Source organism: Pezoporus occidentalis, unplaced genomic scaffold (assembly GCF_034315485.1).
Source record: "Pezoporus occidentalis ecotype Australia unplaced genomic scaffold, CSIRO_AGI_Poc_V1 ctg185, whole genome shotgun sequence".
NCBI classification, from domain to species: Eukaryota; Metazoa; Chordata; class Aves; order Psittaciformes; family Psittacidae; genus Pezoporus; species Pezoporus occidentalis.
Genome location: NW_026913693.1, coordinates 168,945 through 192,922, shown reverse-complemented (window position 1 = coordinate 192,922; position 23,978 = coordinate 168,945). Strand labels below are relative to the sequence as shown.

Sequence of the window (23,978 nt, the reverse complement as noted above, 5' to 3'; positions counted from 1 at the left end):
ATCCAGGTCACTTTATTTGGCCTTAAAGCAAAGCAATAACTTAATCAGAAATAGAAATTATCAAGCCGATTTCCTTTTGGACATCAACAGTACAAAAGCCACTAATGAGAATTTCTGGCAATTTATGATTCTGTTTTGATGTGCAAATACTGGCTGTCATTATTTTATGTCACAGTAAAAAAAAAAAAAAAAACAAACCACAAAAACTAACGAGCCTTCATGAAACAGACCAAATCAATCCTTCAAGATGTCCTTCTTTATTAATTAGCAAGTCCTAAAAGTCTGTCTTAGGCAGCGGAAGAGGAACTCTCCCCCCATACTCCCCATTATCCTTAGAACACATCTGACATTTTCATTCTGAGAACATTTCTACCTTTATGTTAGAGGTACTAATATCCTGTTTTGAAAGGCTTATGTTATTTTAAAGTTCACACAGAAGTATAGATTCTCCATGTTTCTATACAGCTTCTTAAAAATTCAGCTACAGTTTTCAGACAGGATACTTGATTCAATGGACTAGACAAATCATCCCTAATGTGACTGATATGCTGTTAAACAGAAATATATGCCCTGTGATCTCGAGGATATGTCTTCAAAGCATGTGGCTGAAATGCCAGATTTAGATCTTTACTGAATATATAAATGTTTAAAATGGGGAAAGGGGGGGAAAAGATTGGATATAAACCTTCACCCATGAAAACGTGCTCAGTTATCTTCCAAGAATAATGCATAGCTTTGAATTATACAGTTAATGGACCCAGGAACATCTTCCTGTTTTGAGAAAGTCAGATGATAAAGATGATGAAAGACACCAGTGACATGAGCTGGAAAACAGTCTTCTATGGTATGATATCGTGTTTGTGGTCCCCATCCTGCCCCCCTTCCCCTTCGACCTCTTAGGAAACACAAAAATATGAACCATGGCTAGATCTATTTCCATAAATAGCAACCCGTATGGCATTGAGAAAAGCAACTTGCAAGTAAAGCCAGTCTTTATTACTAGCATCTAAGATATACAGTTAAACAAGTGGCTGTTTTGCAGTATAAACTGAGCATTTCGCTCAAAAGTGTCTGTTTCTAATTCTCCCTTTCAACTTCAGTGACATTCCCACACTGGATATCCGTTAGTAACAACGTATGTACTCTCCTGTCATGTTTTCACACAGGTAATTCAGGACTTCTTTCAATTGGTACCCTGTTCACTCAGGATCTTCTAATGCAATTGTTTTGAAAAGATACTGTTTAAGAGTAGTACTTAAAAATAGTACATATCCTTTTTAGCAAACCACTAAGAATCCACTACTTATCACTGTCACATATGGCATTTTGTCAAGATGGAACAGAAGACTTAGCCAAGACTCATACCATAAGAGATAAACACTAAATGGTTCTACTGATAAGACTTTGCTTATTAAAGAGCAATTGGAGCAGAAATAGTTCAATTTCTAACACCTCTGTCCTCATTCTTTGTGGAGACAGTGTTCTCACAGGAGAATGTATAATTGGTACATAAACTCTGAATAATCCTGAAAGATACAGCAAGGCCATGAGAGGCCCGAAGAAGCTTAAGCAAGCAAGATAAGAGGCCGGAATTCACAGAGTTAATGAGAACTGTGAACTTTTGGCAAGCTTTCAAGGTCGAGTTCTCACACCTGTGTTTAACCAATTATATGTTAGTCACTAATGGTCTTCAGGACATGTATGCAATCATAATATGCCAAATCACTGTAAGTGCATGTAAGAAATAGTATATAAGGGGTTAAGGATTTGTATAAAATGAACAAGAAGCATAACTCATATTGAGTCGTTCTCTTGATTCCAGTCGCTCTCTTCGACAATTCTTAACAACTTACTCTTTCTAAAGGCTTTGTAAGTCTTCCTATACAGGAAGACCATTTAAAAACCTAAGCTAAAAAAAATAAAAAATAAATAAATCTTTTTTCATCAAAGGCGTCTTACAGCTGGTGGACCAAGGCTCAAAGAAAGCTATTTAACGGACATAAGTGAATTGCTCGCAACCAACGTATTTTGTAAGCCATGCAAATTTCAGTTGTGGGTTAAGTTTTCCTTTAGCTTCTATAAACAGAAGATAATAGAATGCAAACCTCAGCAGGAACATCAAAAGCTGCCTAACTGCAGAACTGTGCGAGTATAAAAAAAATCCTTTCCTCTGTAAATCGGGAGTAATTCTGAACATGGAAAAAAAATCTCCTCTTATGCCACTATGGTGATCAGTGGTCTCTCTCTTCAGAGAACTTGTGACCAGAAGTGTTTTTTTTTAGTGCAGAATTAGGTCAAAAACCAAGCAGGCCCTGGAGCTTCTGTAGAAGAGGAAAGGACTGGTGCAAACTCAGAAAGGCTCTCTTGGGTGTGTCAAAGAACAGCTTTTATTCCAGTATATTTGTAGGAATGGCAACTGGTGCCTTACTAAATGTACCTCTTGGCATTGTTTCAGAGTTTAACATGTAACTGCTTTAATCACATTTCTTTAATCACAGAATAAGAAAGCAAAGCTGTGCCATTTCAAAAAAAAAAGGCACTTGTCAAAGAAAATGCAAACCCCAAAACAAAACAACACATACCAAAGAAGGCTATGGAAACTTTTTTGAACAGCACCTTTCTTGTTGAAATGTATACTTGACTCTTTCTAGGAAGTACTATATTGTATCAGTATTGCAAATTAACAGCATAGGCTACGCTCATTATTGCTCAGTGTTCCTACTTGGAAGACTGACGGTGCTAGTGCCTATAAATGACACTTGATATTGTCCTAACACTCTCCCACAAATTGTGAAGTACTTGTCTGTTTACAGCACTGTAGAAGAGTAATTATGCGTAACTTAACAGGCTGCTCACAGTGTAAGTCAGATCCACTCCTTAGCAGGCTTAACTCATTCACTGGCTTTATAGAATAACTTTAACGCTACACTCTTTTTTTTTCCTCTTCTTTTTCAAACCATATTCATTAATGTACTAACCCTGTAGAGAGGGTGGCATTTGTCCTTGAAACATGGTGCCAAATGAGCATAGATCTGCAGGCTATAGTAATAACTTGCCAGCTGGAGAGATAATGCAGAATGCAATTGCTTGTCAAAGCATTTGTTGGCATCTACCACCTAGGAGAAAGAGAGCATTAATTTAGATGAAAGAATTAGCAAGCACACAACAGTAAGTGCACAAACTTTCTAAAAAGCTACTTGCTGTGATTTAGAAATAGATTTGACTATATTCTTCTAGCACGTAAGTCAGTAACCTAACACACACAGACAAATCTACATGATGATGTTTTCCCCCCTTCCACAAACAGCTAACCAAAACGCTTTTCCAACCACAGTTTTGGTGCTTCTATACCACAAAGTTATTACCCGTATCTCTGAACTACATTAGCACTCTCAGTCACATGGCCCAACTATTATTTTAAATAAGAAAATGCATGTTTTTGTCAGTGCCACACTTGCTAGCCAGTCCAACAGCATCTGTTCAGAGTTTCCTTTAAATGCACATGCCAAACCTATAAAAATGTGTATTTTCATGAACTCAGTGACTTAAGATTTTAAAACCCTAAGGAAATTACATTTTCTTATGGAATTCTGAAATGCTATGTATAGTCTTTCCTGGCAAAAACATAAAACCCAAGTCATTATCAACATACCTGAGGCAATGCAAGTAGATAGGCAAGAGACAAAGCCGTATCATTTGGTAAAGCATCACTTGCCAGCTGTAGCAGAACTGCAACATATAGCAAGTAGAAACAGAGCTTTAAATACTGACCCATCTAGCCTTGGCAGTTAGCGAATGAAATGTTTTTAGTGTAACCATATTTTATTAGACACTAGCTTAAAGAACTCCATACATACTTAATTAAACACTTACCAGTGCAATCCAGAAACAGACAATATATAATTAAACTGCAGCACAGGTTTACCTTGATTTCTAGGCAAAGCGTTTGATGAATTAACCAAACACAAATAAGATTATGAAGTAACAGATGCTAAGCAAAGCCACTAAAATATCACCTGTACTGATTTATAACAGGTAAATCTTTTGCTTGTAAAATCAAGGCAGTTACGTTGTACATGGTCGAAGATACCAACCACAGGAAAGGTACAAAATGTCTTCTCTTCCAGCCTGAGCTCTAATTCACTTAACACAACAAACCATACTAAAAACTTGTATTAAAAAAAAAAAACAACAAAACAACAACAACAACAACAAAAAAACCACAAAACAAGTATCATGTGAATTTCAAATAACATCACTGTAACATCAAAACCAGGTCCTGCCACATACAGGTCATGTGAATTTCAAATAACATTACTGTAACATCAAAACCAGGTCCTGCACAACAGTCAAAATTAATGCAGCAAAGAATAACTATTCTGAACACAAAAAAAAATAAACTTCTTGCAAAACTGACACAAAAATTAACTGCTTTTCCTACATTATAGATACAAACATATTTTGTTTAAAGAACCCACTATATTTTACATTATGCAAATAGGAGAACCAATACACAGACAATGTAAACTCCCAAGATCTGTTATTAGAAACAGCATCTCTTCTTTATGGAGTTATCTCCTTCATACTGAAGTCAAGCATTACTGTGGCTGCTATGAAAGTTACAGCAATCACAGAATAATAATCCTTACGATACACTTAATATGCGGTTTGGGGAATAGAAAATATGAATCATCAGTTCAGTGGCTCTTTCAGAAATCTTACAAAACCAGACCAGAAATTGCAGAAAGAATTGTTAAGTATACCAGGAAAATAACACTATGAGTCCCTTTTTATTATTATTATTGTTGTTGTTATCATCATTATTATAATTCAAATTAATAGAAGACATTCTTCCAGCAACTTGGCTGTCTGATTTAAAGAAGTCTCAAATACCTATATTCCCATGTTACAAAAACTAATCTGAGGGCATGCTGGCTTGAAACTTTATTACTTCACACAGCCCCACAGTGAATGCTTTGTTTCAAAGAATGATTCATAAAAGGCCTGAATGACCATTTCCAATTTTTTAGATTATCATTAATTTGCCATCAGCCTGAAGTAAATTTACATGCTGGCCCTCAGCTAGATACAACCCCCAAATTTCTATGTGACAAGTCATCACAGAGGCTGTGTACATGAGTCACAGCTAACTGCAGATAGAAACACCTATGGTCTCTGCTTCAAATTGCTTTTATCAATATTTTTTTCCTGCTGACAGCTTGTTTCTGCTACATGCAAAATACTTTTTATACTGTCCAACAGGACTCTAGAAATATTTAAATTAAAATCCTGATGAATTAGTTTGCAAACTTGGTTATTTACTACTCAAAGGAAACACAACCAAAGTTACTTTATATATTCTTACAAGTGCCTCTAGTTGAACAGAAAAAAACTGGGAGGAGGCAAAGAATAATTTACCAAATAATAATAATCTTCTCCCATTCTCTAGAGAATTAATGATTGCAAAGCCTTGGGAACACATAATAAATTGTGCGTTCTCTTCTAACTTGACATCTGCAACACAACAGCTGCCACACTAGAGTGTGTCTTCATCCCTCAGAGAGCAATCATGACAAAGAACACAGCACCAACACAAGGTCAGAAAACAATGACTTTATTAATACCCATGCATGAAGTGCAACACGAAGGCATCCCACTTGCCAGAATGTACTTAAGAAGAAAGACCTGAAAGACCTGCCTCCATTATCATCCCCTCTGAGGAAAAAAAAAAAAAGGAAAAAAAACAAAAGCCAAGCAGAATTATCAAATGGACTGGGTTAGAAGGGACCTTAAAAGATCGTCTAGTTCCAACCCCCTGCCACAGTGTACATCCACTGTACTCATGCAATAAACATAAATTTTCTGTGTGCTTGTTCCTGTATCCATATACCTAAGGCCTATGAAGAAAGACAACTGGAATTAAACAGAGATGCACAACACTGAAGGTCACCCTAAGTCTGGATGCAATATAATGACACAACTGAGGAAAGAGTCTTTTATTGGATACAAAGAGATGGCTGTTACCACTTGAAAATGCATCCAAATAGAAAAGACTAGAAGAGTCAAAGTCCAAGGCTAGCGACCCTACCAAATCCATAAAAGAAGCATAAAGCATTATCTTGATTTTTATCATGAACACCATCTCTGAGGCAAATGTTTTTCCCTCAGACCTGGAGCACAACACTACTGTAGCAATAAAACAGACTTCAACTTCTCCTAAGACAATGTGCTAAATACAATAGGGTTTCTTTGCTAAACTGCATCTTCTTTCAGGTCTGTCAATTCTTTTAATGGAGCTGAAACCTGCTGCTGTAGCTGTCCTAGAAAGCAGACAGAAGGAAACAAATGGGATTCAAACTCGTCAGCAAAATAAAATTAAATCTGCTGTAAGTTACTAGCATAGCAGTTAGTAACTCTTACTAACATTCAAGTTTTATACTGTAAAGTCTTCCCAAAACCTTAAAGCAAGCCTTAAAATATGGGAAAGACACATAATAATAAATGGGGTTTGTATCTGCATGATATTTTAATATAAATTTTGGCAGTGTGCTATTAATATGCACGTTTTCAAGCTCCACAATCATTAAAGCATTAGCTCATCATAAAGACTTTCATGGGAATTTATAAAGCAAAGCATTAAAAAGGGGGAAGAGGCAGGATCCAATATTGTAATCCAGGCCAAAATGCATTACAATTAGCAAATTACCAATCTATTCGTTTACAGAAAGCTATGTTACTTACGTGGAAGAACACTGTCCACTGACTACCAATAGGAGTCATACAGGAGGACTGCTGAGTACAGAATAAATCAAGCTTAGTTTTCCAGAGGAAAATACAGAAATCCCAGCTCCATAGCACAGTTGGAGGGACTCATAAGTGAAATTCAGATTGACTATAGAATAAGAGCAGTGGAAGAGCAATCCACTCTTTGGTCAGAGCAATCCCATCCACTGCTACAGGCTGGGCAGAGAAGAGATTCAGAGCAGCCCTGCAGAGAAGGACTTGGGGGTGCTGATCCATGAGAAAATGAACATGAGTCAGCAGTGTGTGCTCACAGCCCAGAGAGCCAACCGTATCCTGGGCTGCATCAAAAGGAGAGTGACCAGCAGGTCGAAGGAGGTGATCCTGCCCTCTACTCTGCTCTTTTGAGACCTCACCTGGAGTATTGTGTGCAGTTCTGGTGGACTCAGCATAAAAAGGACATGGAACTGTTGGAACAAGTCCAGAGGAGGGCCACGAGGATGATCAGGGGACTGGAGCACCTCCCGTATGAAGACAGGCTGAGAAAGTTGAGGCTGTTCAGCCTGGAGAAGAGAAAGCTGTGGGGAGACCTCATAGCAGCCTTCCCAGATCTGAAGGGGGCTTATAGGGATGCTGGGGAGGGACTCTTCATTAGGAACTGTAGTGATAGGACAAGGGGTATTGGCTTAAAACTTAAACAGGGAAAGTTTAGATTGAATATAAAGAAGATATTCTTTCCTGTTAGGGTGGTGAGGCACTGGAATGGGTTGCCCAGGGAAGTTGCGAATTCTCCATTCCTCATGGTGTTCAAGGCCAGGTTGGACAGAGCCTTGGGTGAGATGGTTTAGTGTGAGACGTCCCTGCCCATGGCAGGGGAGTTGGAACTAGATGATCTTAAGGTCCTTTCCAACCCAAACTATTCTATGATTCTATTCTAAGAGAACAGAGGTATTAAAATGGTAAAATAGCAGTCTGTACACTTCAGGAATAGAGGGTCAAAAACTAAAGCTGGAATCCACAATTTGTTTTCTTCTTTAAAGAAAAGTCCCCAAAACTGGAAATCCATCTCGAAAGGCAGCCACTGAATTATAAACAACCAGTTCCAATTACTCAAGTTGGAGCAGGAAGTATTACCAAAGATCTGCCAACTCCTGTCATTTGCCCTAAGAAAGCAACAAATCCTTTTTGATCCCTGCCTCCCCTCCTTTAAGACACAGGTATTGTAACTAGAAACTTACGGGCTTCCAGCATGCAAGAAAAGCGATCTTAAGTACTGATTTATGACTAGTTTTGCTTTAAAAGTGCATGAAAGGAACAAAACATTAATCCATTCCCATTTATACAAGCTGTTGCTGACCTTTTCTAATTCACAGTCTTATTTTGTTACAACTGTACAGGTTATCTGCAGAAACATCACGTCTGTCAAACTACTGAGTCATATACTTGTAAGATAAATATGCACGTTTTCACTAAACAGATGGAATAAAACTGTGTGGTTCAGAAAGAAAGTCTAACACTTTTCTCATATTGCAAGTGATATACTCATTTTTCATGGCAGAAATTTCCACAAAGTAAAATATAATACAGATATGTTCCTTCAAAAGACACTAATAGCATATAAATATTTAAACTGTTAATTTCTTAAACCAGTAGGAGATGTGCAAAAGGAAAGAAAAACATATGTGGTTTTGTGTGGTCTGGTTTTTTGTCGCTATTTTTTTAAAGTGAAACTGTTTCAATTAACAAATTATTAAGCATAAAAATCGAAACATCAGAAGACAAAATGTTCTGATAATTCCAGAATCTGTAGTTAAGCATTAGAAAATAAAACAATGTAATGATCCTGCGATACTGGAAGCTATACAAAACACAGAGAATCTGAACAAATCAACACACATACAGGTAGACATGCAAATAACTAACACAGATTTCAAATTTCCATTTAAATATCTGTACATGGTAGCATTCAGAAAACTTTCAACAATTTCCTCCTCCCCACTATATTCATATTTTTCACAGCCTGCCAATACCATTTTCTGCTTATTTAAAGGCACCTTTCAGATTTCTAGTCTTTCCTGAGCAACCCTTTTTAAAAATACTGCTTCTGTGGAAACCTCTACAGCTATTCCTACCAAGGCTTAACCAATGTGAGATCTTAGAAAGGATCACAATTTACACAAACTACCCAGACAATACTTCAGATCATTGCATGCAAGTCTATGTATTTAAATCCATCCACAGATTCTCCTGTATTTACTATATACAGTAAATAGTGGAGTGAATATACACATAACCATACCTTCTGTAGTTGGAAGTAGGTCTTTTCCTTCACTCTTTGTTTCTGTCAGTTTCTCTGTTCTCAGTAATACTTCTGCAAAGCTTTCCAAAGAATTGTTCTGGTACGTGCCATAGCCGATTTCAGACTAGAAGTAAAATAAGATAACTGATACAGGTGCACTACACCCTGCAGTTATATTTAACTGCATTTCATGCAAGTGAGCTATCTACTTCAATTCCTGCATTTGCTTTCCTTTCCACTAATTTCAGATTTTTTCTTACTACTATTTCATGTCATACAAATAATACAAAATCCATATTCTTACTTAATTCTAAGATTTCAAAACAACCCCTAACAATTCCAAATTCTGTAACAAACTTACTTCTGCAACATATGGATCAGCAATTAAAGACTCATAAAATGGATGACATCCTTGTTTTTCCACAGTGGCATTTTCTCCAGGCCCACCTTCTAATACATCTCCAAATTCGTGGCCCTGAAAGAATAAATATACTTGAGCCTACCTGCAACAAAGTTCATTAAAAAGTCTATAACTGCTGTTCAGAAGGGAAACACATGTAATTGAAAATATCATTTAATTCAATGGGGAGCAAGATAGGAGGCATCTTACATAAACCAATGCTGAATGCAGTCCAGTATTCTTAAAAAAAGGAAAGAGAATCATGCTCAAAAGTAGTATCAGGAAATCTAGTATCATAAACATTATACAAAATGCACTGAAATACAGAAGGTAGAAAAGAGAAACTGAAAAGGAACAGCTTTGAATATAAAATGACAGTGTTTAAAGAGTGGGTTTCATTGTGCTTTCTTCCCCAAAGTTCTGAAGTTCTGCCAAATTTCAACTATGCCTTCTCACATTGTCCTAAGAAAGAAGGTGCAAGCAGATTAGAAAACAAGAAACAGAAACGGCTTTAGACCCCTAATTCCACTGGGATTTGTCAGTAAACTATCTCATGATGTCTCAAATTCATTTACTGATTTGAGGTCTTCAGTTATCAGACACCTACAAAGCAGCCTAGCTTTTATACCCATGTATCAGTGAAGATGTAAATGTCTGGAGACACATCAGCAATCCCTTACATGTAATGGTCGAAGATAAGTTAATGGTCTCTTCCACCACTGTCCATCACTGACAGCATGAAGCATGGCTTTTGTAGTCATAGTTGTGTTAGACAGCACCTTCATGGTTTTTGAGGTTGTCCAGTACAACAAATCAGCAGACTGGCTAGAGGAGATGTTGGTTTCATCCTGTGAGCATATCCAACACACAAGGGCAAGTTTTAGACTCATGCTTTAATTAGGCTAATGACCTAAACCCAAATGCATTAGAGTTCAGATACTGTTAATGATTATTGATTTAAGCAGTAGCTGTCATAAAAACAAACAAAAAGGTAAGTCAAAAGTGATTTAGGAGTTTCAATCTGAACTGACTAGCATGAGCAACAGACCATTTTGCCCTTTATTCAGTCATAATCTCATTTCCAGAGACACCAGCTGTTTTTAACTGCAAAGTTTATAATTGTAATGTTTTACATAACTGTTGAATGCTTCTGTTAAAATAATGATCTCTCTACAAATAAGGAGATTGAGCATGCTAAAATTAATCTTCAAGAAAGCTGGTAACAGAGACAATCCTGTATTTGTACAGAGGTAGCGATGATTAAATTGAATTCTCTGCAGGAGAAATGGTGAGCAGGTGTACACATTTGTCTCTAGACAAAGTTGAAAAGTATCATCAAGATCTGAAATTCTGCAGTTGGCACTTAAAAGTTACCAAATACAGCAAACCTAACATGCACATACCCATCTACACATTATCCTTCAAAACATCTTCACTGAGCCTCAGGAAACTCACATGTAGAGTCAATTCTTAAAAGTAGAAGACATGTTCCACAACTGGAGCTTTCTGTATGAGCTCTTCCTCATGTAGAGGGCGTTTAAATAATACCCTGAACATTCATGGTGGTTGATCTGTGCTAGTTCAGCCCTGAAAGGATTGTGTTAATTGCATCCTTTACAAAGATCACACATCAGACAAAAATATAATTAGCATGCTAATGTAAACACAGTCTTCAGCAGTAGGAAATATAAATATTTGCCTCCATACAGCAAACTTCAACAGCTTTACAGTCAATGTTTTTTCCCCAAAACCTCTATTATTCAATTCCCCATACACTGAAGTGTACTGAAACAGAAAAATTCTACCTGTATAACTGACTGTGAGGTCTTTGTTTACAACTTACTCATGACAAAGTTTCAGACATCAGAGCAAAAGGATGCCAAGTTACACTCAAATGAATTACATCCCATTGTAACCTCAGTGACAAAATACATTAGCAGCAATAAGGTAAAATTTCACTGTAGACAAACATATGTTTAGTATTTTTTACTCTACTATGTAGTCAATCACTGCCTTAAGCTGGCCACTGAAATAGCAGTTCAATTTTAAGTTCTTCTTTCTACTAAGGCTTCAGCATTTTTTAAAATCTTTTCCAAAATCATATTCTGTATTTCACTAACAAACTGACTGGATAAACTGGAAATTTCTACTCCTACTTCACCAAGTGAAGAAAGAACATGATAGATTTTTTTACTCTGAAAAGTTAAAAAGCAACAGAAAATTCAAGGTATAGTGGCTTGGGTAGAATTTCTTGTTTGTGTATTTTTAAAATAAACTACTCTTTGTACTGAGTACAAAAGTTTTTTGTAATTTATTTTAAATGTTAGATACAGAATACTGATTTCTCTCTTTGCCTTTTGTTTTTAAATAGATACTGCAGGACAACTAACTGATTCTTCATGGGGAAAAAAATCAATCCAAACCAGAACCAGGGAAGAAAAAAAAAAAAAAAAACAAAACAAAGCCCAGGTTCTCAACTGCATTTGAACAAAACATCCTTTTTTTTAAAAATAAACCTCCTTCGGTAGTGTCAAAACTAACAGACTAACTTGTATGCCGGTGTGTGTGCTTCTATAGCTCCACCGCTATCAGATAAACTCTACTGCTTTTTCTCTAAAAGGAATTTCAACTCTTTACAAATAATTACAGTCTTTTCTGCACAAATAAGAATTGTTTTCTGAAAATCCATTCCTCTGTGTACCCAGAACACCACTTTCGGGCTGTAATTTTTTTGCTCTCTGGAATCAATCTGTCAAAATAAATGAGTTCTTAGAGACTGTTGGAGATGCTATCTTAAGAAGACAACTTTAATTGTATCCTTTAGTTTTATCTTCAGGAGGAAATTATAGTTTGGGGGTTTTGAGGGGTGCTTGAGGGAACTTGTTTTCTTATTTCTTCCTGATATCCATTATAAAAGTAAACATTTTTGATTAAAATGTAAATAATAATAAATTTGCATGAATCTAAATTTATGTAAAATGTCAGCTAACAAATTCTGAATTATCAAGATACTCTGAAATAACAGCAAAAATATTTATACATCTATACTCATATATGCTCATATGTATCATTCTAACAGTCTAATGAAAAGACAAAGCCAACTATTTTTTAAATAAGCCACATAAGAGAGATTAATAAACGCCTACAGTGTGGACTACTGGGGGGAAGGGGGGGGTGACTTTAATGGCAATTAGTCAAGGTGCCAGCATTAAAACATGCAAAAAGTAATCAATGCATTAAGAGTTAGTATGCATTAAGATTATTATGGGATGCACCAGTCAGTCCCATCTCAAGCCCTGGAAAAGGTGATGGAACAGCTCAACCTGAAGGCCACCTCTATGCATGTGGGAGAGAAGAAGGTCATTAGAAGTAGTCAGCATGGATTCATCAAAGGGAAATCATGCTTAACCACCTTGATTGTCTTCTACAATTGGACAAATAAGCTGGACTGATGAGGGGAAAGCATTGTATTTTGCCCGCCTGGACTTCAGCAAGACTTTCGACACTGTCTCCGATGACAACCTCATTGAAAAGTTCAAAAGTGGGCTGCTTAAGTGGATGGCAAGGTGGATTGAGAACTGTCTGAATGGTAGGTCTGAGAGACTCTTGTTATCAGTGGCACAAAACAGCTTCTGACTAAGCATTAATCTAACAATGTTAGCAATAACATTTAGAAATGCTTTTCATGAATCAAGACCTTAATTTTGTCACTGACATATTTTATTTGAGAAACGCAATATTGGTTGTTGAGGCATTTGTAGCATCCAACAAAGAGGAAAAAGGGTGGGGATTAGGAAAACAACACTTTGCTTAAAAATAGTCTACTATGTTGGAATCACTATAGCTTTCAAAGGATAATTTCTTCAATGGATCCCATGAGTTCAATCAACAGTGAAAATTGGCACTAAAGTAACTGACTACATTCTCCTGTAAATGCATTAGCTCCTGCGGAATAATTATATGCATCTTTATTGTAGCAATCAAGAATTTCCATCATAGCAAGGCCACCAAAAATTTGGAAAAGTTATACTTGAAGCCAATAGGATAGCAATGTTAAGTGACATTTCTATGCTATCTGTAGAGATATACAGCCAGCTGCTTTCAAGTTTCAACTCGTTTCAGGGAAAAAATGCTTAAGAATTAAACCATAAAACAACAGCAATGAAATGAGTTTAGACATCTCTAGAAACGAGTTAATCAAGAGAAGAATGACTGACAATTATGACCAGCTAGTGATGTAGGTTGGTATAATGAAAAAAATTACAGTGGCAACTAATGATTGAATAGTAAATGAAGGTAAGAAGAGGTAGAAAAAGGTCACTAAAGCTTTGAAAGGGAAACTGATGTGCCTGCAGATAGGTATTTTTATTGCAACAGAGAAAGGGATGCCCAAATATATGTATGCTAGAAGAAGCTTAGTCAAGTCAATGTAAGGAAAATTGCATTTAAAGCAGCAATTTGAAAAGGTATCAGTACATAAGAAAGAATAACATTTGTCAACTGCTAGTGAAAAGGATGCTATAAGTTAATCATGACATAAGTGAAAAAGGAGTAAAATGAAAGTGAAAAAAACCTTCTCGTGTTTTTTCTTTGAAGAAACTGAAATTCTGTGCAAGACAACGAATAAGGAATTATGTGAAGTGCAACTATGGCAATTGTAGTTAGGGGATTCAGTTAAGTCAAAGAAACTGAGTGATTGGATATATTGCTTTTCTAACATTTCACGTTTGTAACAAAGAAAGGGTTATACAGTGACTAAATTCTTGGTTACGTTTCTGTGTCATTGCAAGAAATGAAGGAAGCTATAAAACCCTAGAAGTCGCCAGACAGAATTAGCAAACATACAGAATTCATTTCATAGTTTAACAGCCTGAAATATGACATGCATAGAACAAGTATAAGAAAACAGAAAGAAAAAAGCTTCAATGCAGGAACGTACAAACTTGACAGATCAACCATCTGCTTAGTTCCAACTCTAAACAGACAACCACAACAACAGGGAAAGAACTTAAGAAAAAAAAAAACCACAACAGATACATTACAGAAATTTCTGAATGCGAATTACCCAGCATAATGAAAAGTGCTTCAGATATCCAAACTGAATCAATAATGAAGTTAATTACTGAGTTCACTCAACTCTGATAAACCCGTATGTTTCCGAATAAGTTTCTGGATCATTTACATGCATGTCTAATTGCTCCATCACAATACACAGTCAATAGTACTACAGCATATGAATATATGACGCATGACAAATTTGTTACATAGACTAAAATATTGTAAACATCAGCATCCACACCCACATCAGGAGGCTCCACAATTTTATTAACGTCTAATTAATAATATTTCTCTTTGAGCGATTCATTTACCAGTTTCCAGGAAATAGAAAGAATTCATGCCACTGAAACAAACCTGTTCTTTATTCCATCAAATGCATAAACTGTTCAGCTCTCTTCCTCTGAATACTGTTTTCAGTGCTATTTTACTTTTCCTGACCATTCATTTTATATAAATGTAATGATGAATATTTACATATGCATATACGTATACCAAGTACACACATAAGCCAATAGATACATGAAAGACACAAAATATAAAACTATACATTGAGGTTATCTGTTCCCCTTCCAATAACGTGATGGGGAGGTTTTGTTTTTTAAGCCACATGGTGTTAAATACACTAAAGAAAAAGACTAGCACATTCCATCTACAGCTGTCATTGGTAAAAAATTCCCCAAAGGTGTAAGGACATCAAGGAAGCTGCAACTTGGATACTTTCCTCAAAAAGCCAGACTATGCAACATGAACCACCTTTTTGCTTTCTTTCTATATTCTTTCCTATATTTCTTTAAAATTTCTGCCCTCCTCCCCACCCCTACAAGATCTGTTTAACTTCTACAAAAAAGCTTAAACAGAAAACGGAGAAAAGAATAAGCTAAACTTAGAATTTTCTGTTCTGAAGAGGATAAAAAAGGTATTTCTTGTATACATATGTAATTATATCTTCTTTAAAGAGAGACATGAACTTGCAATTGAAAACGTACAAACTTAAAATAATAACCAGAAGTAAAAAGAATAGCAGACCTTTTTTTATGCTGCCCTGACTCTATGTGCCACTAAAGACTCAATGTTCCTTCTGATCTTATACATGAAAATAATTTCACATGCAATACATGAAAGTTATAAACTAGTAGTCGTAAGCTTCAAGACACTTTCTACTTAAATGTGTAGCTCAGGTTTATTTTTGAATAGGTTGCTTAGCAATTGGGGCAGATCAAAAATCAAACCAACATTAATCTATGATATCATGTTAAGTTTTGTTGCACTTTTCTCCTACTGCTGGATTTATTTTTTTTTAATTGCTATGGTGCTAAGACTGTTCAGGAAGAAGCAATGAAAAATCAGAACAGACTATAAATACATAAGCAAAATCTTGAACTTAAAACAATCTAATAAGAACAGAGACCAGTAGATATCTTGAAGTTGTGCATTTTATCTGGAATGTTAAATGTTGCTAAAAGCTCAAGTTCAGCTCTTTAGCATAATGCAGAGCAAAATATTTATTACTTTAAAAAAACTCTTTAAAGCTTACCTCTGTATCCTTACTGATCAATGAAGGTGGTCCTGAGATATTTACATTCTCACCTCCTTCTGAAGGAAAAAACTGGTAATTCACAGCCTGATAAAGAATCTATAAATACAAAATAAATATAATCTCTTACCAGTCAAATAATCAAATGTAAGAATTATGACTAATGTCACAAGGAACCCAAAAAATTCAGATGTAAAAGTTTCCATGACAGAAAAACAAGGGTGAAGGGAAAAACAGGTAGAACGCAATGGTACCCCTGACATCTTCTCACTGTTGTAGTCCCTAGGTAAAATTACCTTGCCTTCTCCATGGACTTGCATAATCGTCCTCTATACAATGTGATTTTTTTTTTTTTTTTAATTTTATGCACGCCGCTTTACTATGTAGGCTAAAGAACTTACATGAAAAACAACACTTATCTGAACTGTGCCTCTCAGGTGTTGCACAACTGAACAGAGGCAAATGTTATACAAGATAGTAGATCTGAGAGGAGAATTTCCACATGCCATAGAACAGATGAAGGTCAAAAAATACTTATAGACATTTATATCGTCTGGTCAGCCTGACCATCTGACGAAGATTTTTTTGCATATATCTATCTACACACAAAGACAGAGCATAAAGGAGCATTAATGAACATATGTGAAAAGCTTGGACAGAACATATAGGAGCGTTAATGAACAAATTTGAAAAGCTTATACTTAGCTTACAGAAAATGTAATTGCAGAAGAAACTAATTAAATATGCTTTGACAGAAATCATTACACGGGTTTGGCTTCCTGGGGAAAATACCAAATTAATCATCACTGGTCTTTTTCTACAAATGACACTGCACTAATAAATCTGAGCAACCAATTCAGTCTTAAGTTTTGTGAATGGGGAAAATAGATAACCTTTTCCCTTGGAGAAGTGGGATGCAAGAAGGTAATAACCTGTGGCTGAGCAGCTGCTCTGCATTACAACTGACAGGACATGAAGCCTTCAGACAGAATGAGATGGCAATAGAGAAGCAGTGAGCTGACAGAAAGTCTAACAAATCCTGGTTTATCCAGCACCAAAAATTTGTCTGACTTCAAATTCTAATTCTAAACATAGGCACGTACAGAAGGAAACAAGTCTGTATTTCTATATTGTACGGGTATCAATTCTACAAAGATTCCATTCATGTTTAAGCTCATACGTACCTCTCTCAAATTTGAGTGCTTTTATGATGGGAAAAAAATGAACAGTAAATAGCTTTCACAAGCTAGACTTTATTTCAAATCCTTTATACCATTTTATTTTGATACTACCCTGTTACTGAAGCAACACAGACTGTCTTCATATGTTGCCTGTATTTTTCATGCACATTGCTACACAATTTTGTAAAGAAAAGAGCCATACATTTGCTGCTGCCTTAGACAATGTATGTACTGTAGCTACTACTCCCTTCTCCCTCATTCTTCAGCCACACAGAATGCAAAACCTCCAACATGTTTTTACTATACAAAGATAAATCCACAAACATTGTGAACTCTTAGACAAATAAGACAGTTAAACAAGTAATAGTACGCAGGCCAAACCACGATTACACTGAACACAAATTAACATTTTGACAACCTAAATTACTGCACTGCAGTTTCAAATAAAACTTTTGAAAAGGTTTGCTATGACATCTTGTCATAACTTGTATTTAAATGACACAATATATATAATATGATCAGCTGAACACCTAAGATGTGATTAAGAAGTTGGTAAAGATGTCCCAGACAAGCCTGTTGTGCTTGTTAAAACCATTACATGGTTGAAATAAGTGAGAAAATAATTGTATATTGGGTAGAAATCTTTAAAATGTAAGAATAAACATTTAATAGACATTTAAGTGGGCATTTAATGAAGCTGCATTACAAGACGTAAACACCTGGAAAATACTACAACTATTCTTTAACTGCATTTGCAAATAAAATGTTTACATTGGGCAATAAATTAAGAAAGTAAATGAACTAAAGACAGAGAATACAACTGCACTTCTACTTGAGAAGCAAACTCATCATATAAAAATACTTAAAAAAATACCTCCTCATTTGTTGAAATATAACAGTAAAAGTATAAAGTAGAACAAACATGAACTTGTTGAGGGTAGGAACTGAAGGGAACAAACTCCAAAATGAGCACAAGTCCCCTTTACTTTGGTAAGCACTGAACTTGCATGAAACAAGTTTCAGAAAACACCTACCTGGGTTTGCAATGAACTGCTCACTCCCAACAATGCCTCTATGGCACTTGGGGGACAGTGCGTCAGAGCAAAAGCCATGAGTTCCTGACGCATACCCAAATCATGGTAGCCTTCTGATTGCCCAAGCTGACTGCAAACTTCCCAGCTCTTAGAATAACCTGCAAGAGAACACAATATGTACTTCTGCAGCTGGTAAGCTTCACAAGCAATAGGAGGATGCTGCATAATTCTTACCGGATGAAATAAAGCAGGGCATGTGGCATTCTTGACAACACTTAACATCCCTGAGTAAGGAACCATAAAGGCTCCATGAAACAGACACAACCTGACTTTAGACTGACCAAATACATGGAAGACTTGTTATTACCATATTGTAGATATCAGTACAATAGGCATCTGTAAACCTACACACTGTATTTTTATTTATATTCATTATATTATTTTCCATTGCAATAAGAAAAGCATGATTTACTTCAGAGCATGATATTGAACACCTTACTGGAGTGGCTGAAAAAAGAAAGTAAAATATATCACTTGATATACTACAAGAACCTTAGTTAACCTCAGAATTTTCCTACTCTATCTCCAGGCAGAAAAAAGATCCAAAGAAACAAATCCTATATTCCACAGTAGCTTGACACATATATGTCATGTACCTTCACTCACACCCTCACATATACAAATTATGTAAATAATTTAGCACAGATGTTATAAGAGCTTTGACAGAAAGACATCTAAAAGATCTCCACATTCCTGCTAGCTGCAGTCACGTATTTTTACCTGTTTGAGAGAGATACAGCATAGAAAGAATGAGACATTGTGATTCCTGGGGCACAGAAAAGCTCCCTATGGTTACATGTCTAATAGTTCAGTAACCATCATATTACATATAGAATTTGCTGTATGCATCTCCATTCCATAGAGATGTCAGCTGACTCTCAAACAAAATGCAACTGACCTTTGAATGAAACGGACCACTCTGAGATCCCAGTAAACCAAGAAGCAGAACTCAGATTTTGACCACCATGAGCCCATGCAACCCCCATTTATTCACTTCACCTGCAGCCATGAGCTCCTGGCAATGCATACTAGCTGCTTTGTAGTCCTGGAAACCGAGAGCTTGTTCCACTAAAAGGATTAAAACTTGACCTTTTCTCTCCATCTGATCATCTCCTGTAAGAAAAAAATAAACATTTTTATTAGTTAATTGAAATTAATGATCAACTTAAGCTTGCTATTTTATTTATTAAGAGAATTATATGGCAAAAAAAAAAAAAATTACCCACTTTTTTCTGAAAGAAACAATAAAAACAGTTTTTTGAAAAACATTTTCATCATAGCTGGTTAAGTAAAAAAAAAAAAAAAAAAAATCACAGCATGTTATGTCTAGGTTGAAAATAAAAAAGTTTTGAGAACTGAATTTATGTGATGGCCAAGACAGCTCAAAACTGATATTTAAGGTAAGCGACATATAAAATTCTGACATTGAAAAAAAATCTTCTGTGACCTGTAATAGAATAATTCTGAATGTTTTGTTTTCTTACGGCTTACAAAGTGACAGTTTAAAATCCCATTTCACAGAGCCAAATTATCTGTGACATGTGGAAGACACAGGTATTTAAAAATCCCTACCCTCATAAATTGAGTCAGTAGAACTGAAACTGTTTTTTTCACACCACACACACATCTTGGTCACAGTATCTTCTTGACAATACCTCTTCCCCCCATTACAAGTCAAAAGTAACACTTGAGATACTACTGATCTCTTCTGACTAAAGTTTTGAGCAAGAATCTTTGTACATAATTATTTTGACCTTAATTTTAATACATCACCATTTACAGATGAAAATCTAACCAGACAACTAACTCATCTCCTTTTCAAAACCAGCCATAGTCAATAAAAATAACACACCCGTCACACTTTAACAATATTATTTTTTTTAAAAAAAAAAAGCTCTTGTGCTCAAGCTAGCGTGCATGTCCATGTATTGTATGAGAAGGTGACTAAACATACAAGAAAAATAATCTCACACTATTAATTTTAATATTGTTAAGAAGGATGGTGAGTAGTTAATAAAAATGAGTGGACGTTTTCCACTGCAAGCTTTCTACTCATGTTTCTCCCCTATTATTAAAAGCAATTTTACTCAGTCACTTGAAAAGGGCACTGGTTTATGAAACTCTATTACGACAACTTGTGAAATACAAGTATTTCAGAAGTTTAAACAGATCCGGTTCCAAAAGCCATCTAAAGAATACATGTACTTTAATTGCATAGCTGTTATTTTTTAACTCTATTTTACAGGTCCATTACCACAGGCAAAGCAAATTTTGTTTTAAACCTTTCTCAAAAGAAAAGACGTAGCAGTTGCACTAGAATGACATTCAGGGAAGTTACCCTAATTACTGAGCTCAGCCAAGATTTCCCTATCCCAGCATGTCATGACTAACCCAGCTGGGAGAACAGGTTGGCTTTCCATCATTTTATCTTTTGGCCTCTTGCCTGATATACTGCCAACACACAAATTAATCACATTCAGGGCTCTTCTGTTGCAAAATTTTGCCCTCAGGAACCTAGGAACTTCTCATTCAGGCAAAAGCAATTACAGATGACATAGAGGTGTTTCTATCTAGACAAGATAAATGTGAACTGTCATTTCTACAAGCAAGAGATCTGTACTTGCCATTCACCTTCTGATGCCCACCTCACCCTGACAGCTTTACTTCTTAGAGAGTTGACTATGTAGCAGATATAAATAAAAGGTAAGAGAAATAATCAAACTATTGTCCTTCAGATTTCAGCTAAGCAAAATAATCACTGCTATTTATTACTACTTAAAGATCAGTGGGATTGGAGGCAAGAGAGGAGGAATACTTGAAGTAAGAAAGTTTTCCTCTTAACTATGCTTAAGTATGCTGACTAGTCCCTCATCCCCAATGTTTTTGTTGATTAGTTTTGATGCAGAAGGATACATCTCCACGTTTTACAAAAGCACAAACTAAAATACGAGAATTGTTTTCCTTCCAGTCCATGGCTGTAAGTGCTCATCACATCTCCACTGTTTACTCATTTAAACTTCCATTACCTTGACAGATGCTGTTATGCCACGGAAAAACTGTCATCTCTGACATGACTAGTGAATCTGCTGCAATGCACAGCCCGACCTTTTCTTCACATGGCTTTCATTGCCTCAACAGTGCAGTCACTTAAAATGATACCAACTGCAGTTTTAAGGCACGGTCTTGTTCTTCTATTCAAACATGAAAAAATTCACTGCTTCAGCTTTGTGATGCCTCACTTGAAGGAATTTTTAATAATGAAGTCTTACAAAAGTGGGAGTTTTGAATTCTGAATTGTTCCCTTTACCATTTTGACAGACATCCAGGATTTAAAACCAAGAAAGGTTCAATGAGAAGAACTACTAAAATGATGACGTTATTATACTACACAATAATCCTGCATTAAGCCTTAATGCCTGTTATCCAGACTGAAACAAATCAAGTTTAGAAACTGGAAAGGATGCCTTTGTCTCCCTTTTATTATCTGTCAAAGTTTGCGTGTGTTCAGCTCCTTTGGACTACTGTCTCCTTATGTAATACGGAAAACGCATTTATATTCAAAGGTTTACAAAACACAGATTTAATTCTCCAAAGTTCTTTCGGCATCTTTTTGTTATGACATTTTGAGACAAGCAGATATAGCATCTTCCTAAGTGACAAGATGAGAGGAAATGGCTTCAAGTTGAACCATGGGAGGTTGACAGAAATTCTACATTGACTGGGTTGTCAAACACTGGAACAGGCTGTCCAGGGAAGGGGCTGTGACACCACCCCTGAAGGTATTTAAAAGATGTGTAGATGTGGTACTTAGGGACATGGCAGTGCTACTGGGTTAATGGCTGGACTTGGTGATCTTAAGGGTCTTTTCCAATCTAAATGAGGCTACGATTTTATTATAAATTATGAGAGAAAAAATATGGAGTCTCAGTAATAATAGAAATTTTTTTTTTTTAAGAAATTAAATAAAAATGTATTTTCTTAAGAAAGAAAAGAAATACTTCTGAAAGTTTTCTAGACATTTCTAGAGAGTCTGCCTCAAAAAATTAAGAGCAATGCTCATGAGATCTTTTTGATAGACAGTAATGGTACAGAAAATGCTTTTAACTTCTGATAAGGTTTTTTTTGTTTTTTTTTTTACTTTTTTTTTGCTCCTCTATTTTGTAAGCAATTGCACAAAGTGGATTTTTTCACACCCTTCTTAACTGAGAGTGCGGATTAAGTGAGAATCATGAGATGTACAACAGCTCCAGCTCCCTGAGCAGCTTTATATTTTCTGGCTGTCATGCTGAGTACATTATCCCTCACTCTGCCCATATGTGAAATACAGCTAACACTTGTGTGCTTCCTTTACAGAGGTAGTGACATGAGGTTTAAGTAGAATTTACTGTCATTAATCAAATACTTTAAAGCAATTAAGAGGCTAGCTGATATATCATTACCTAAGCAATATTTTAGCTTTGATAAGTATGAATGTAAATTCTATTACTCACTTTCAATGCTTCTCTCTAAACAAATTCTATTTAGAGAACACAGCTCCAAAAGCTCCTTCGGGATGATCATGTGCACTCTACCCTTGTATGCACAGCAAATGGATTCTCTTAGAAATGAAACTAAAACATATATATATATATGATCGCAGTATTTTAAAGGCTATATAGCATAGCATGTATTATATACTTTATATATACACACATGTATAAAATGTATACTAGATGTAGGAAGCACATCACAATCACTAATGAGCAGCACTTTATCTTCATTAAGCAAGTCCATAGACTTCAATCCCTAGATTCTTTTTCAGTACTCAAGACTCATTCCAATATATCTCTGTAAAATCATTCCCTTTCATTATAAGCTGTTAGAAATCGAGTTACCCCTGTCAAGTAGTTTTAAACCTGCTAATAAAGACTACCTGTGCTAAAACTGCAAAGCATGTTTTCCTTTTCTAATATCCAGTTTAAAATAAAACACACTCATTCACAAATTTTAAAATCTGTATGATCTACCATTTTGGCTGCAAACTAATTTGTGGGATATCAATGTTTGTTATCATTCTTATGACTAAAAGAAGTCCTAAATTACTCTTTATCATACTAAAAACTAATTGCAACTCAGTAATTTAAATTATAAGTTGACAAATACAGAAATACCATTTCTACTTATTTTCCTTTATTTTAGTTTATGCTTGCTGTTAAATTTGATAAGACTCTTCATTTATAGACTATGATTAAGGTTATGTCAGCATTCCACTTAAAATCTGGTTTTAAAGGTATTATTAACCTACCTATTAAAATCATAAGCAACATTAAATTCAGTGTAAGGTTACCTATTCCACCACTCATTGGAAGTACATACAGCAGTAACTGAAGACTACAAAAGTAAGGCTCTAGTGACTTTATTTATTGGTAAAATATTGGATTTGCATGCATGACTTAAAATAGCAATGACAATCATGTTTCCTCTGAATGCTTTTGGATACTTTTCTGGATATTCATCAATTGGATGGAATGGCAGGCACAAAAAAAAACCCTGCTGCAATAGTGGCATACTGTTTATAGCTTTCAAGTCCAGAAAAATGAAGAGATTAAAGAAATACTGAGTTTCTTAAAATGAAAGAAACCTGTTTTCCATAGCCCATCTCCTACAACAAACAAGTTTAGGTAAAAAGCAC

The 23,978-nt window shown here is 35.6% G+C and overlaps 1 protein-coding gene across 4 annotated transcripts in view; it reads right to left on the bottom strand.

The window, feature by feature from the left end:
* The window catches only part of NBAS (NBAS subunit of NRZ tethering complex), a 180,741-nt gene that overhangs the window by 90,212 nt on the left and 66,551 nt on the right, over window positions 1-23,978 (bottom strand). For 3 of the 4 annotated variants that reach the window (XR_009964271.1, XM_062615879.1, XM_062615880.1), the window contains exons 33-40: window positions 19,307-19,420; window positions 18,248-18,405; window positions 16,033-16,131; window positions 10,121-10,288; window positions 9,402-9,515; window positions 9,041-9,164; window positions 3,653-3,729; window positions 2,979-3,116 (exon numbers count right to left, since the gene is read on the bottom strand). Coding sequence is in view for 3 of the 4 variants with exons in the window: in XM_062615879.1 (XP_062471863.1) it covers window positions 2,979-3,116; window positions 3,653-3,729; window positions 9,041-9,164; window positions 9,402-9,515; window positions 10,121-10,288; window positions 16,033-16,131; window positions 18,248-18,405; window positions 19,307-19,420 (992 nt within the window). In the remaining variant the exon portion in view is untranslated. The remainder of the gene's footprint in view (window positions 1-2,978; window positions 3,117-3,652; window positions 3,730-9,040; window positions 9,165-9,401; window positions 9,516-10,120; window positions 10,289-16,032; window positions 16,132-18,247; window positions 18,406-19,306; window positions 19,421-23,978) is intronic. The other variant, XM_062615881.1, reaches the window with a different exon arrangement.